Source organism: Cetorhinus maximus, chromosome 5, assembly GCF_964194155.1.
Source record: "Cetorhinus maximus chromosome 5, sCetMax3.hap1.1, whole genome shotgun sequence".
In the NCBI taxonomy this organism is placed as follows: domain Eukaryota; kingdom Metazoa; phylum Chordata; class Chondrichthyes; order Lamniformes; family Cetorhinidae; genus Cetorhinus; species Cetorhinus maximus.
The window spans coordinates 19,547,917-19,563,994 of NC_135883.1; the positions used below are offsets into that span (position 1 = coordinate 19,547,917).

General features: G+C 42.1%; 1 protein-coding gene across 3 annotated transcripts in view; it reads left to right on the plus strand.

The window, feature by feature from the left end:
- Window positions 1–16,078, plus strand: part of LOC144680517 (structural maintenance of chromosomes protein 6-like) — an 88,624-nt gene that overhangs the window by 9,836 nt on the left and 62,710 nt on the right. The window contains exons 2-7 of one of the 3 annotated variants that reach the window (XM_078541580.1): window positions 499–591; window positions 6,842–7,007; window positions 9,256–9,373; window positions 9,863–9,968; window positions 10,751–10,887; window positions 11,389–11,454. In XM_078541580.1, coding sequence (XP_078397706.1) covers window positions 6,843–7,007; window positions 9,256–9,373; window positions 9,863–9,968; window positions 10,751–10,887; window positions 11,389–11,454 — 592 coding nt within the window. In that variant the 5' untranslated portion in view covers window positions 499–591; window position 6,842. Of the gene's footprint in view, window positions 1–498; window positions 592–6,841; window positions 7,008–9,255; window positions 9,374–9,862; window positions 9,969–10,750; window positions 10,888–11,388; window positions 11,455–15,006; window positions 15,290–16,078 lie in introns of those variants that run through there. The other 2 variants (XM_078541581.1, XM_078541582.1) reach the window with 2 other exon arrangements.

Consider the following 16,078-nt stretch of genomic DNA (forward strand, 5'->3'; position numbering starts at 1 on the left):
CCAGCATCCGCAGTATTTTGCTTTTATCATAAGATATTGTACAGCTAAGGTAAATTTCTGATCATCAGAGGGTATTTTAAAAGTCAACCAAATTGCTGTGGGTCTGGAGTCATGTAGGCCAGATTTCCTTCCCTAAAGAGCATTAGTGAACCAGATGGGTTTTTACAACAATCGATGATGGTTTCATGGTCATCATTAGACTTTTAATTCCAATTTTTTTTTCATTGAATTCAAATTCCATCATCTGGCATTACCCTGGGTCTCTGGATTATTAGTCCAGTGACAATACCACTATGCCATTGCCTCCCCATGCCCCAACTGTGCTAAGGATGTTTAATTTGTTTTGATGATACTTTAGGGAAGAATGTTGGCTTCAGCAATGGAACTGCTTGCTGAAGTCCAAAACCGAGATGCATATTTAGCTGCATTTGTCTTTTATATTTTGATTTATTGCTCTAACATCTTCAACACACTAACCATATTTTGTTCTTTTCCCAGGCTTCATTAGAATTGTCTCTTCTGGCAAGCCCACCAACTGCTTCTTTGAATACTGCCCAATCAATGATTTTTCATGAACTAACTAGGCTAAAGGTATGTTAGAGTAACTATTCATAGATATGATTTTTTAAAACATATGTGTAGTATTTGTGTGTTTGATGTCCTTTGTTTTGGTATCTACTGAAAGATACTCGCCAACATCTGCTTGTTACTCAAAATCTTTAGTATTATGCATCCATGTTTAGTTCTCCAGCCCGATTGATAACTAAAAGAGCAAAAAGGCGACGCCACTAGATGTCTTTCCAATATGAGAAAAGTTGAAGCTTGTGCAATGCAATTTATAGTGTAAGTCAATATAACTGTTGATGGAAACTAGAAGAGCTGAGTTGACAGACCATAAGACCATGAGACTTCGGAGCAGAAATTAGGCTATTCGGCCCATGGAGTCTGCTCCACCATTCAATCATGGCTGATAAGTTTCTCAACCCCTTTCTCCTGCCTTCTCCCTGTAACCTTTGATCCCCTTACCAATCAAGAACCTATCTATCTCGGTCTTAAATATACTCAATGACCTGGCCTCCACAGCCTTCTGTGGCAATGAATTCCATAGATTCACCACTCTCTGGCTAAAGAAGTTTCTCCTCATCTCTGTTCTAAAAGGTCTTCCCTTTACTCTGAGACTGTGCCCTCGGGTCCTAGTCTCTCTTACTAATGGAAACATCTTCCCCACGTCCACTGTTCCAGGCCTTTCAGTATTCTGTAAGTTTCAATCAGATCCCCCCTTATCCTTCTAAACTCCATCGAGTATAGACCCAGAATCCTCAAACATTTCTCATATGTTAAGCCTTTCATTCCTGGGATCGCTCTCGTGAACCTCCTCTGGACCCTCTGCAGGGCCAGCACATCCTTCCTGAGATACGTGGCCCAAAATTGCTCACAATATTCCTTATAAAGCCTCAGCAGCACATCCCTGCTTTTATATTCTAGTCTCCTCGAAATAAATGCCAACATTGCATTTGCCGTCCTAACTACCGACTCAACCTGCAAGTTAACCTTAAGAGAATCCTGGACTAGGACTCCCAAGCCCCTTTGCACTCCAGATTTCTGAATTCTCTCCCCATTTAGAAAATAGTCTATGCCTCTATTCGTCCTACCAAAGTGCATGACCTCACACTTCCCCACGTTGTATTCCATCTGCCACTTCTTTGCCCATTCTCCTAACCTGTCCAAATCCTTTTGCAGCCTCCCCGCCTCCTCAATACTACCTGTCCCTCCACCTATCTTTGTATCATCTGCAAACTTAGCCAGGATGCCCTCAGTTCCTTCATCTAGATCATTAATGTATAAAGTGAAAAGTTGTGGTCCCAACACTGACCCCTGCGGAACTCCACCAGTCACCAGCCGCCATCCTGAGAAGAACCCCCTTATCCCCACTCTCTGCCTCCTGCCAGACAGCCAATCTTCTATCCATGCTGGTACCTTGCCTCTAACACCATGGGCCATCTTACTGAGCAGCCTCCTGTGCGGCACCTTGCCAAAGGCCTTCTGGAAGTCCAAGTAGATAACATCCATTGGCTCTCCTTTGTCTAACCTACTCGTTACCTCCTCAAGGAATTCTACCAGATTTGTCAGGCATGACCTCCCCTTGATGAAACCATGCTGACTTAGCCCTATTTTACCATGCACTTCCAAGTATTCTGAAATCTCATCCTTAATAATCGACTCTAAAATCTTACCAACGGCCGAGGTCAGGCTAATTGGCCTGTGATTTCCCGTCTTTTGCTTCACTCCCTTCTTAAACAAGGGGGTTACATTAGTGATTTTCCAGTCCTCTGGGACCCTCCATGACTCCAGTGATTCCTGAAAGATCGCCACTAACGCCTCCACTATTTCTTCAGCTATCTCCTTCAGAACTCTGGGGTGTAATCCATCTGGTCCAGGTGATTTATCCACCTTCAGACCTTTCAGTTTTCCTAGCACCTTCTCCTTGGTAATGGCCACCATACCTCTGTCCCCCGACTCTCTTGAACTTTGGGGATGTTACTCGTGTCTTCCACCGTGAAGACTGACGCAAAGTACCTATTCAGTTCCTCCGCCATTTCTTTGTTCCCTACTACTACTTCTCCAGCGTCATTTTCCAGCGGCCCAATGTCCACTTTTGCCTCTCTCTTACCCTTTATATATCTAAAAAAACTCTTGCAATCTTCTTTTATATTACTGGCTAGTTTACCCTCATATTTAATCTTCTCCCTCCTTATTTCTTTTTTAGTTGTCCTCTGTTGGTCTTTGTAGGCTTCCCAATCCCCTAGTTTCCCACTGCTCTTCGCCACATTGTATGCTTTCTCTTTAGCTTTTATGCTGTCCCTGACTTCCCTTAGCAGCCATGGTTGCCTCGTCCTCCCTTTAGTATGCTTCGTCTTCCTAGGGATGAATTTTTGCTGTGTCTCCCAAATTGCTCCCAGAAACTCCTGCCATTGCTGTTCCACTGTCTTTCCTGCTAGGCTTATCTCCCAGTCAATTCTGGCCAGCTCCTCCCTCATGCCTCTGTAGTTGCCTTTATTCAACTGTAATACTGTTACATCTGATTCCAGCTTTTTCCTCTCAAATTGCAGGGTAAATTCTATCATATTATGGTCACTTCCTCCTAAGGGTTCCTTCACCTTAAGCTCCCTTATCAAATCTATCTCATTACACATCACTAAATCTAGAATTGCCTGTTCCCTAGTGGGCTCCACCGCAAGCTGCTCCAAAAAGCCATCTCGTAGACATTCCACAAATTCCTTTTCTTGGGATCCACTACCAACCTGATTTTCCCAGTCTACCTGCATATTGAAATCCCCCATGATCACTGTAACCTTGCCTTTCTTACATGCCTTTTCTATCTCCTGGTGTATCTTGTGCCCCACGTTCGGACTACTGTTCGGAGGCCTGTACATAACTCCCATTATGGTTTTTTTACCTTTGCGGTTCCTCAACTCTACCCACACAGATTCTACATCATCTGACCCTATGTCATTTCTTGCTATCGATTTAATTTCATTTCTTACTAACAAAGCAACCCCACCCCCTCTGCCAACCTGCCTATCTTTTCGATAGGATGTATATCCTTGGATATTTAGCTCCCAGTCCTGATCCCCTTGCAGCCATGTCTCTGTGACGCCCACCACATCATACCTGCCAATTTCAATCTGCGCCACAAGCTCATTTGCCTTATTTCGTATACTGCGTGCATTCAGATACAACACCTTCAGTCCTGTATTTCCCGTCCCCTTTCTCATTGTTGTCCCTTTATCTGATGTGCTTGAAGTTAGATTACTAGCCCTTTCCAAACACTCTGTCCTATTTTGTGTTCTGTGGAATTTAATATCCTTTCCTGGGCTCTTCTTTCTTTTCGGTTTTTTCATAATTTTCCATGAAGTTGAATCCACCCCCCCACACGCTAACCTGCTGCTTTGATTCCCATTAGTCATACTTATTGGAGTTTTACCCTTCCCTCTACCCCCCCCCACTTTCTAGTTTAAAGTCCTGTTGACCACCCTATTTACCCTTTTCGCTAGAACATTGGTCCCAGATCGGCTCAGATGGAGACCGTCCCAACGGTACAGATCCCTCCTGTTCCAATACTGATGCCAGTGCCCCACGAAATGGAACCCCTCTTTCCCGCACCACTCCTTTAGCCACGTGTTTACTTCCTTTATTCTCGCGTCCCTATGCCAATTTGCACGTGGCTCAGGTAGTAATCCGGAGATCCCTTGAGGACCTGTTCTTTAATTTAGTTCCTAGTTCCTGATAATCCTCAAACAGGTCCTTTTTCCTAGTCTTACCTATGTTATTTGTCCCGACATGGACCACAACAACTGGATCCTCCCCCTCCCTCTCCAATATCCTTTCAAGCCGGTCAGAGATGTCCCTCACCCTGGCACCGGGCAGGCAACATACCATGCGGGATTCTTGACCCTGCTTACAAAGGATGCTATCAATTCCCCTAATTATAGAATCCCCTACAACTACCACTTGTCTTTTTGCTCACCCCTCTTGAATGGCCTCCTGTGCCATGGTGCCATGGTCAGCTGGCTCATCCTCCCTACAGCCCTGTTCCTCATCCACACAGGGAGCAAGTACCTCGTACCTGTTGGACAAGGTCAAGAGCTGAGGCTCCTCTGTTCCTGAACACAGGATCTCTCTACCTGCCTCAATTGCAGTCACACCCTGCTGACCCTGACCACTGACCGAACTTGAGGTACTTAATCTACCGGGTGTGACCGCCTTCTGAAACAAAGCGTCCAGGTAACTCTCCCCCTCTCGGATGTGCCGCAGCGTCCGGGGCTTGGACTCCAGCTCATCAATTCTCAGCCGGAGTTCCTCCGGCAACCAACACTTGCTGCAGATGTGGTCACTGCGGCTCGCGATGGGATCTGCCAGCTCCCGCATCATACAGCTGCAGCACATCACCTGCCCAGCCATCTCGACTTAGATAATTAATTTATTAATTAGCTTTGCAGGGTTTTTTTTCCAAATTTGGTGCAGATTTCCTACCAACCAATCAGGTCACAGCTTTCCTGTGATGTCACCTTTTCAGTTTTGGCTTCAGTTACTCTGTGCCCCGAGGTCACCGCTCCAGTGCTCCTCCCTCCGAGCCTGCTCCCTGGAGACAAGGCCACAAATCCCCGAGGTAAGCTAGATTTATACTCACCACTCCGGTGCTCCTCCCTCTGAGTCTGCTCCCAGGATTTACTCACCAATCAGCTGCTTTTTCTTTAAAATCCACTTTCAGAAGAGTGTCCCTCGCAGGTCTGGTGCACTCCTGAAGGCACTGCCTCTTCCTCTCTCTTAGGTTTGAGGAGGAGGGAGGGATGGAAACACTACAGCAATGTAATGTTTGGGGCTACTCCGTTCTTTGACAATGGGTCCTCCTCAATTCCCTCCTGAGTCGCAGTGTCTGCGGTGACTTCTCCCGGAATTTTTTTTTTGGAAAGATATACTTTATTCATAAAATATCTGGAAGAACATTCCAAACTATTTCAAAATTATCATCACAAAAGTACAATCAGGTTCAACTTTTACACATGTATCACAAGGTGCATCAATACAATCAATGAATATTACAATCATTTCAATATGGTCAATGCAGACAATCAGACAAAGGTATTGGAGTTATCAACATGCATCATGTTGCATTCTGAGGTGCTTCAATACAATTATAATACACTTAGTATTCACTGCATACATTCATTTTGAGCTGTACAGCCCGAGGGGCTCTCAACAGTTTCCAGCCCCTCGGTGCACTGTGGCAGGAAGGTCTTAGACAGCGACCCTTCCCCATTGCGCCTTTGCGGCAGCTGCCCCAAGCTTTAGTGCGTCCCTCAGTACGTAGTCCTGGACTTTGGAATGTGCCAGTCTGCTACACTCGATCGGGGACAACTCTTTGCGCTGGAAGACCAACATGTTTCGGGCAGACCAAAGAGCGTCTTTCACCGAGTTGATGATCCTCCAGCTGCAGTTGATGTTTGTCTCGGTGTGTGTCCATGGGAACAGCCTGTAGAGCACAGAGTCCTGTGTCACAGAACTGCTCGGGATGAACCTCGACAGAAACCACTTCATCTCTCCAGACCTTCTTTACAAAGGCACAATCGTCAAGGAGGTGAACAATGGTCTCGTCCCCACCACAGCCACCTCGAGGGCAACGTGCAGAGGGGGTGAGACTTCTGACGGGGAGGACCTTTCTCACCACCAGCCAAGCTACGTCTTGGTGCTTGTTGGAAAGTTCTGGCGATGAGGCATTCTGCCAAATGACTTTGATAGTCTGCTCGGGGAACCATCCCACAGGATCCACCCTCTCCTTTTCCCGCAGGGCCTCTAAGACGTTACATGACGACCACTGACTGATGGACTTGTGGTCAAAGGTGTTTCTCTGCATAAATTTTTCCACGAGGGTCAGGTGGTACAACTACTTGGAGCGTTCCGTGGCAGCATGGCCAGACCCATCCTTCACAACACCAGGGACAGGTAGAACCTCAGCACGTAGTGATACTTGGTGTTTACGTACCAAGGGTCTACGCACAGCTTGATGCAGCCGCACACAAAGCTTCAGTTACTTCTCACCAGCGCCCTCTGTTGGATGCTCTTCCTCCTGTTGAGTGCAAGAGTCCTTCTCCTCGATTCCCTTCTGAGTTGCGGTGGCTGCGGTGACTTCTCCCAGAATGCTTCAGTCACTTCTCACCAGCGCCCTCTGTTGGATCTAAGCAGTATTTGTTATAGCATGGCTAAGACAATACCTAACATTGAAGTTCACAGCATTAATGATTTACCACCATTTTTATATTTTTGCATTCTGAATATTTAGTATGTCAAAACGAAAAGAAGACCTTTCTGAGGGAACAGTGCCCCTAAAGAGAATCAAAACTGAAAACATTAAGGATTATGATACAGGAGAAGCCACCAGGAGCAATGGGAAAGCTGTGACAACAAATGGACAAAGTGGAGACAGCCTACCTCCAAATTCACTCTCGGTAAATTATTTATCATTATTAGAGTTTAGATGTGTAAGAGGGACGCTTCCTCATAAGGAAGCAAGATAGTCAGTAAAGGTGCATTGTTTTTGTGCACCGCTTGGTGTCTGAATAGAACAATACTCCAGATAGATTTACCATCTTGTTTGTTACTTTCTCTGAATAAAGAGGGGAGGTGATCTAAAAGACATTTTTAAGAGCAATAAAACCAAATATAATGGGCTGCTTCAGTTTGGAGTTCATCAAGATCCAGAGATAAAAATATATAGTATAATGTTGGATAAGCAAATTTGCACCATTTGTGAAAGAAGCAGTTGGTATAAAAACCCTGATTAGGTTGTTTCTGAAACATGCTATGAGCAAATGTGTGGTACTTCAGCGTTACTAATACTGCGTTGTATGCTTGTCATGAAGCTATTAATGTATATAATATTATTGGAAAACATTTTTCTTTTAAAATAGTGGTTTAGACTGTGGGTGTGTCTTAATTGGATTAAAGCCAGCTAGCCTGGGTGCTTTGATGTGTACTAATTATGAGATGTAAATAGAGAAGTAGAGGTGTATTTGCATTTTTTTGAATATAACATTCAAGAAGGGGGTGAAATCTGGCACCTACCTAGCAGAGACCAAGCAATGTTTATATTATTAATAAAATTGGTACTATGAAAGGGGTTTTATTGTTAGAAGAGGTGGAGTTCAAAGGGGCTGGTGATACTATGAGAATTTACATTCGATGGGCTGTTAGGTATAACAGTCAGCAGTTTTGTGTGTGCAGGGCAGAGGTAATGTCAGATCAAAGTAGCTGTAAGCTCACAACTGTCTCCACAGGAAACAAAGGAACCTAATTTTAAATTTGTTAGGTGAAAATGCTTTGCCTGGTGTCTGCTTAAAAATCTATGGGTTGCTGTTGCCTTAGTGGAGATTAGTGTGGGAATTTGTTAAAAGTTATGATAGTAGTAATTTGTAGCCATGTGTATATGTTTAATGTGTTGTAACTTAATAAATTGTTTCATTTAGTTTGATCTAAAAACCTCTCGAGAACTGGTGGTCTAATTCCTGAATTTAGAGTTGCATCTCAAACATACCACTTAAAAATATAGGTTATGACAGTTGTTTAAAGTCTTCTCCAGAGATTTTTAAATAACTCAGCTTTATTGAACTGTTGTCTCGTAACAATACTTTGTGTATTTTTCGTGATAGGATTGGATAGCTGTGTGTGTACAGCCCTGTGCCAATGTTGCCTATTATGTGGTGGTACTACTTTCAGTCTAATTGATAATATTGTCTGATTCCTTAAATGATTCAGTTATGCTTTCCTTGGTCTTGACTTGAGTCTTTGACCTTTTCATTTTTCCCATCATTATTATCTTGCCTAGGTAGTAGCCATCTTCCCTTTGCTTATATATCCCTGCATTTTTCTTATTTAAAGGAAAAACTTTCTAGTCTTAAAACAGACACATACAGCACTTTCCAAGCAAGGGCAGATTTTATACAGAATACATATACAGGGATATTCTCAGTTTCATTTGTGTGTGCTAATAATGTGTCTGAAGGAGATAAATAGTAATGGTGATGCATGTGGTATTGTGTGCAAAAGATTTGCCTTCAGGTAATAAAATATTTTGTAAATCAATTCCAAGTGCAACATAGATTTAATCCAGAATTATGAGCTAAATCTGTTTGACATTGCTGTTCTGGCTAATTCAGTTAGTGACCCTTTAATGTTTTCTGTCTTGGGGGGGGAAAAGGAATCAATAATTCTGTTATTATTGTACTGGTGTAGTTCAAATTGTAGTTCATACTTTGGCAGGAGAATGAAGTGTTAAATTGGGGAAACATGAGAATTGTGTTTTTCTTTCTTTCTTCTCAAATCACATGTGACTCCTCAGCATTGTAATACTAGTATCTTCCAGCTGCCAAGAATACAAGGCTACTTGGTGGCTGAGGAAAATGACTAATTAAAGAAGCCCTAATCAGCAGCAGAATTTGTCATGCTTCATGATCAGAGCTGCTGTCTTTAATAAATGGTTGATGGAATACTATTCAAAATTCTGTTTGATATGTGGAACTTGTATTGTTCGAGGGAAGATGAAACTGGACCTGTAGCAATTTTGTGAAGCGATATTGGTTTTCTGCATGCTTCACAAAGTAGATTTCTTATCTTGAGTAATAGCAATATAGCGATATTCTATTAATTTCTGCCAGCTGATTAATTTATAGATATCTGATCTGGGTTTTCTTGTTTCAGAATGAAGGTGATGTTGGAATAATTGAAAGTATTTCATTGAAAAATTTTATGTGCCATGCTTGCCTTGGACCATTTAAGTTTGGACCTAATGTGAATTTTGTCGTTGGAAACAATGGAAGTAAGTGTCAACTGTTAGCTTCTGTTATAATTATATTTCTGCCTTTAAATGGATAACAAATTTTACCTGCATAACGCAAGTCCAATTTTCCCAGTTGCCCATACACAATACTGCCTTATGACATAAGAACCTGCTTAAATTCTTGGTAACAAAGAATCTTCACCGTAAACATCAGTCTATTTTTCTGATGAACTGTTGTGTTGTTCCCATATTTTTTTGTTTCAATTTTCCAGCATTTTAAGGTTCTTCTCATGTTTAGCAATATTGCACTATTCCAATAGTGATACTGATCATCAAAGATAAGATTGCTCCTCTGGCAACTGGCAGGAATCTGCTGATCTCATATCTGCTTGCATTTGAATATATGCCTCTTGCAGGCTATTTTCTACAGCAGTATACTCACGGAAGTTGTGAAATTATCTTTCTGAAATAGATTAGCGCAGGATTGATGCAAAAATTAACTAAAATCTTGTTCCCATCTGTCTGTAGGTGGAAAGAGTGCTGTACTGACAGCCCTCATTGTAGGGCTTGGTGGAAAAGCTACTGCCACGAATAGGGGATATTCTATAAAGGGATTTGTAAAAGATGGTCAAAAGTAAGGTTTAATTAATTTTACTCGTGTCTTTATGATCAGTTTACTGTAGATTGAATGTAGTAGTTGATTACTGAAATATTTAATTTCCACATTTAACATTTTCCTTTCTAAGAGGAATGGAAACCGATCTGATCAAAAATTAATTCAAACGAAATCAGGACTCTGCGACATGTACAAGTGAAAGCCCTCTTGTGTTTATTTCCAAACTACATCATCATTCACCATGCACCTCCTAAGGTTTCCTGCACGCAAGGGAATCTCTGCATCCTGAAGTGCAATACAGGGATGTCTAATCTTTAATCTTCGACCAAACAGGTATATGTTGTACAGCATGCCTCAGGCATGTGTACTTTGCAGGGGAGAGAGCAGGTAAATCTGCAACAGCTAAAACCCTACATATGGCATCACCCAAAATCCACATCAGTGAGCACAATTTTTGGTAATGCTTGGGGAATGGCATTGAGGATCTCTGCCAGAGATTCTCTGGTTCAAACATTATGAAGATTGTAAAGTTCATTTTTGGAATGTAATACATGGGTGCTTCTATTTTATCATTAGTAAGGTCCTTTGCTTTGCTCTTAGTTTGTCTGGCTTATATGGAGTGCTACACATGATCCACTTGGTGAAAATAAAATTGAAAATAAATTCTCTGGAACCCTATTTAAAATGATGGTGGTAACTGAATTGCCCATTAAATAAATTGGTTTGGTTTCATAAGAGTATTTAAGCAATGGTGATTAATAGGATTATTAATCTAAATTCCTGACATTCTGAATTTATAGTTCTGCAGATATTTCAATAACCTTGAGAAACAGAGGACCCGATGCTTTTAAACCTGATAAATATGGGGAGGCTGTCATTGTGGAACAACGTATTTCTGGGGATGGAATAAGACAGTACAGATTGAAAAGTCAATCAGGTAAAATAGATAGCCTGACTGTTGCTGCAAAACTGCTATTTGTGATGATGCTTGTTTTACAATAGTAGAAAAATCAACCCTTGGAACAAATTAGTGCAGTAGAGTGTATTTAGATACTTTGAATAATTGTGATTTTTAAATTTCTAATTCACTATACAGCTGGGATATTTTTGATTTGGAAGATGGATAATAGAAAAAAAATAGGAGTGTTGAATAGGAAGAATAAGACAAAATTAGGAGAAATGTAAATGCTTTTTGATCAAGTAATTTTTTAATAAGATGACATTATTCAAAGTAAATTACAGAATACATTCGCAGTAGGATGTTGCACAGTCATTTTATCAGCTCCTTTGCATCAGTGGATTAATTGGTAGAGATGTTGAGCTTTGTACTTGTCAAGAAATATACCAACTTACATACTAGCTTTAAGTGAAAAACTATATATGCTCATTATGCTGTTTAAATGGGCCATCATGTTCACTATTATGTCTGTTTTTGTAGGGCATCTAGTTTCCACGAAGAAAGAAGAACTCAATATAATATTGGACCAATTCAATATTCAGGCATGTTTTTCTCATCATCTTTTGATAAATGAACACATGGCTTTTTATGTGTACTGAAATGTAATTCGTTGGTTTGTTAGTTTTTAAAATTCATTTACAGGATGTGGGCGTCGCTGGCTAGGCCAGCATTTATTGCCCAACTCAAACTGCCCTTGAGAAGGTGGTGATGAGCTGCTGCCTTGAACTGCTGCAGTCCATGTCATGTAGGTACACCCACAGTGCTGTTAGGGAGGGAGTTCCAGGATTTTGACCCAATACAGTGAAGGAACGGCGATGTACTTCCAACTCAGGATGGTGAGGGACTTGGAGGGGAACTTCCAGGTGGTGGTGTTCCCATGTACCTGCTGCCCTTGTCCTTCTAGATGGTGGTGGCCGTGGGTTTGGAAGGTGCTGTCTAAGGAGCCTTGGTGCGTTTCTCAGTGCATCTTGTAGATGACACACACTGCTGCCACTGCTCGTCGGTGGTGTAGGTAATGAATGTTTGTGAAAGAGGTACCAATCAAGCAGGCTGCTTTATCCTGGATGGTGTCAAGCTTCTTCAGTGTTGTTGGAGCTGCATTCATCCAGGCAAGCAGAGAGTATTCCATCACATGTGATGGAATACTCTCCTGACTTGTGCCTTGTAGATGGTGGACAGGCTCTGGGGGGTCAGGAAGTGAGTTACTCGCAGGATTCCTAGCCTCTGACCTCTTTTAGCCACAGTATTTATATGGCTAGTCCAGTTTCTGGTTAATGGTAACTCCCAGGATGTTGATAGTGGGGGATTCAGCGATGGTAATGCTATTAAATGACAAGGGGCGATGGTCAGATTCTCTCTGTTGTTGGAGATGGTCACTTGTGTGGCGCGAATGTTACTTGTTGCTTGTCAGCCCAAGTCTGGATATGGTCCAGGTGTTGCTATATTTGGACATGGACTGCTTCAGTATCTGAGGAGTTGCGAATGGTGCTGAACATTGTGCGATCATCAGTAAACATCAACCCTTCTGACCTCATGATGGAAGGGAGGTCATTGATGAAGCAGTTGAAGATGGTTGGGCCTAGGACACTACCCTGAGGAATTTCTGCAGTGATGTCCTGGAACTGCGATGATTGACCTCCCAACAGTCACAACCATCTTCCTTTCTGCTAGGTATGATTCCAGCCAGTGGAGAGTTTTGCCCCTGATTCCCATTGATTCCAGTTTTGCTCAGGCTCCTTGATTCCGCACACTGTCAAATGCTGCCTTGATGTCAAGGGCAGTCACTCTCACCTCACCTCGGGAATTCAGCTCTTTTGTGCGTGTTTGACCCAAGGCTATAATGAGGTCAGAAGCTGAATTACCCCTGGCAGAACACAAACTGAGTGTCAGTGAGCAGGTTATTGCTCAGCAAGTACCATTTGATTGCACTGTTGATGGCCCCTTTCACCACTTTACTGCTGATGGAGACTGATGGGTGGTAATTGGCAGGGTTGGACTTGTCCTGCTTTTTGTGTATAGGACATACCCAGGGCAATTTTCCACATTGCTGGGTAGATGCCAGTGTTGTAGCTGTACTGGAACAGCTTGGCTAGGGGCGTGGCAAGTTCTGGAGCACATGTCTTCAGTGCTATTGCTGGAATATTGTCAGGGCCCATAGTCTTTGCCGTATCCAGTGCCTTCAGCTGTTTCTTGATATCACATGGAATGCAGTGAATGGCTGAAGACTGGTATCTGTGATGCTGGGGACTTCTGGAGGAGACCGAGAGGGATCATCCACTCGGCACTCCTCAAAGTTGAGTAGTATGAGCCTAGCCAATTTCACAGCATTGTTGCATATTCCATTGACAGGTGTTTGACAGGCCAATATGAGAATTTGGATAATATTCTCATGGACCCTGGGACACATCATTATCATTCTACAGAAGTAACAGGAATTTGTAAATATATTTCTTTTTATTGATCATGACATTTATTGGATAACCAGTGGAATAAGACTCACTTGCCAATCTAAACTGATCGAATTCCAAACTTAACCAGGATGCACTGAATTTTACAATTCCATTCTGGACTAATGTTCATCTTGCTCTATTTGCGAGGTGTGACATTTGACATCAAAAATGAGTTTTTTGTGAAATGTATGCATCTTTTTTTGCACACAATGCCTTGATTACTTACTATATTTCTTATCTACATGCCGTCCCTTGGTGACATCATCTGGAGATAGTCAGGTTCCACATTTATGCTGATAATATCCATTTCTACCTCACCACCACCTCTCTGAAACCCTCCAGTTAATGTTTTGTCATAGCGTACAGTAGTAGCCGAGCAGAAATTTCCTTCAACCAAATATCGGAAAGACTAAAACCATTGCCTACCATAAACTCCACTCCCTAGCCACTGACTCCATCCCTTTCCCTGTTAACTGTCTGAGGCTGAACGAGATTGTTTGCAGTCTTGGTGTCCTATTTGAACTTCTGAGCATAAAATCTACTCTATTACCCAGGCTGCTTATTCCCACCTGTGTAAAGAACACTCATCCATGCCTTTTATTAACCTTTAGACTTAACTTTGGAATGCTCTCTCGACTGACCTCCAATCTTCTACTCTCCATAAACTTGAGCTCATCCAAACGCTGCTGCCTATATCCCAACTTGCTTCGAGTTCCGTTCATCTGTCACCCATGTGCTTGCTAACCTGCATTGGCTCCCAGTTGAGCCACATCACAATTTTAAAATTCTCATCCCTTTTTCCAAGTCCCTTCATGGTCTTTTGACAACCCTTTCTCTGTAACCTCCCTAGCTGTAGAACCCTCTATGAGCTCAGCACTCCTCCAAACCTAGCCTCTTGAACATTACTGATTTTAATTGCTCCACTGGTAACAGTTGTGCTTTAAGTTGCTGAGACCCCAGCTCTGGAGTTCCCTCCATAAACTTCTCTGCCTCTCTACCTCTTTCTCATCCAAGATGTTTCTTAAAACAAGTTTCCGATCATTTGCCTTAATGCCTTGCTATGTGGTTCATTTTCAGATTTTGTTTGATAACATTCCTGTGTCGTGACTTGGGATGTTTTACTGCTTTACAGGTGTTATTATAAATACAAGTTGTTTTTGAACCTCTCTCATCTCCTTTAAGTCATTCCTTAAAACCCACAGCTTTAATCAACATTTTGGTCACCTATCCCAATATCTCCTTTTGTGGCTCAGTGTCAAATTTTAAATGCTCCTGTGATGTGCCTTAGGGTGTTCCAATAAGTCAAAGGTGCAAAATTGGTGGGAAGAGGACTGTTTTAATATGGTTTTGTTCATTAGCTGGAAGCATTGGAAGTGAGGGAGTAATTCTATTTAATTTCTCCTCTTGAACCCTCCTTCCTCATGATTCAGTACACACTGTCTCCAGCCATTTGGGGATGCTATAGTGCGCAGAATATAAAACTCTGCAAGCTTTGCATACATGTTGTTCCACTGCTCTGAAATCTGCATTATGAAAAGGATACCTTTCACAGCCTAGGAATTGCTGCTGCATGAACTGGTTGTATAAATATAATATGAACACAACAGGAAAGGCTGCCTTGAAGTCATGTAAATATTAAGCAGTTAAGTAGAAATAGGCAATTCAAATTACTGCTTATTGTTTCAAGACTGGTAACAGCTGGGCTTGGCTAATTAAATTCAAAATGTTGGAGGACGTACCCCAGATGTCTCCTGTTTCCTCCTGATGAAGCTAATTGTCCCAGATGAATTGATGAACAGTTCCAATTAAATCTTGTTTTAACTCAGCAATTATTGCCATGCCATTGTCTTTTAACTAAAGGTACGCCACTTTGTCCACACTGTCTCCAACTTGACAGTCATTGGATGCGATGTTCTTTTTACAGATTAAAGGTAATGGGATGACTTGCAAGAGCTTCTTTTGCTGTATATTTTGCAATCTTAAAATGGGCCCAGTGGCTTTTAATTCAATGTACTGTACCAGCTTTACATGAAGTCACAAAATACTGTAGAACCAAAATATAGCATTTGCTGTTAAGCGCGCACACGCACACACCTTAAATGGTGTAATAATTCTTTTATATTAGTCAATTGCCTGTATATGATTACATATGTCTAGTCAATTGATTTTTTTTTTTGCCTGCTGCAACTCTGTCTTCTTCCTTGCTTTTAATAGCTTATGTGTTCTCTCTGCCTTTCAGTTAGTTTTACACACTGGTTATGACTTATTTTGTTATACTAAGGATTTCAAACATTATATAGTCAGAAGGTTGGAGAGCAAAATGGTCAACATGCACTGTGTTGAGGATGAGCTAGAAATCAAAGGGGGAGATGCTGTTCACAACACCAAGTGTCAGTTATGGCTCAGTTGGTAGCTTTCTCATCTCTGAATCAAATGGTTCTGAGCTGAAGTCCTACTCTAGGACCTGACACTCCAGTGCAATACTGAGGGAGTACTGCACTGTTGGAGGTGCTGCCTTTTGGATGCGACACTAAACCAAGGCCCTGTCTTCCCCCTCAGGTGGATGTAAAAGGTCCCATGGCACTATTTCAAAGAAGAGTATGGGAATTATCCCTGGTGCCCTGACCTATATATATATATCTCAATCAACATCACAAAAATAAATTGTCTGGTCAGCATAACATTGCTGTTTGTGGGAGCTTGCTCTGCACAATTGGCTG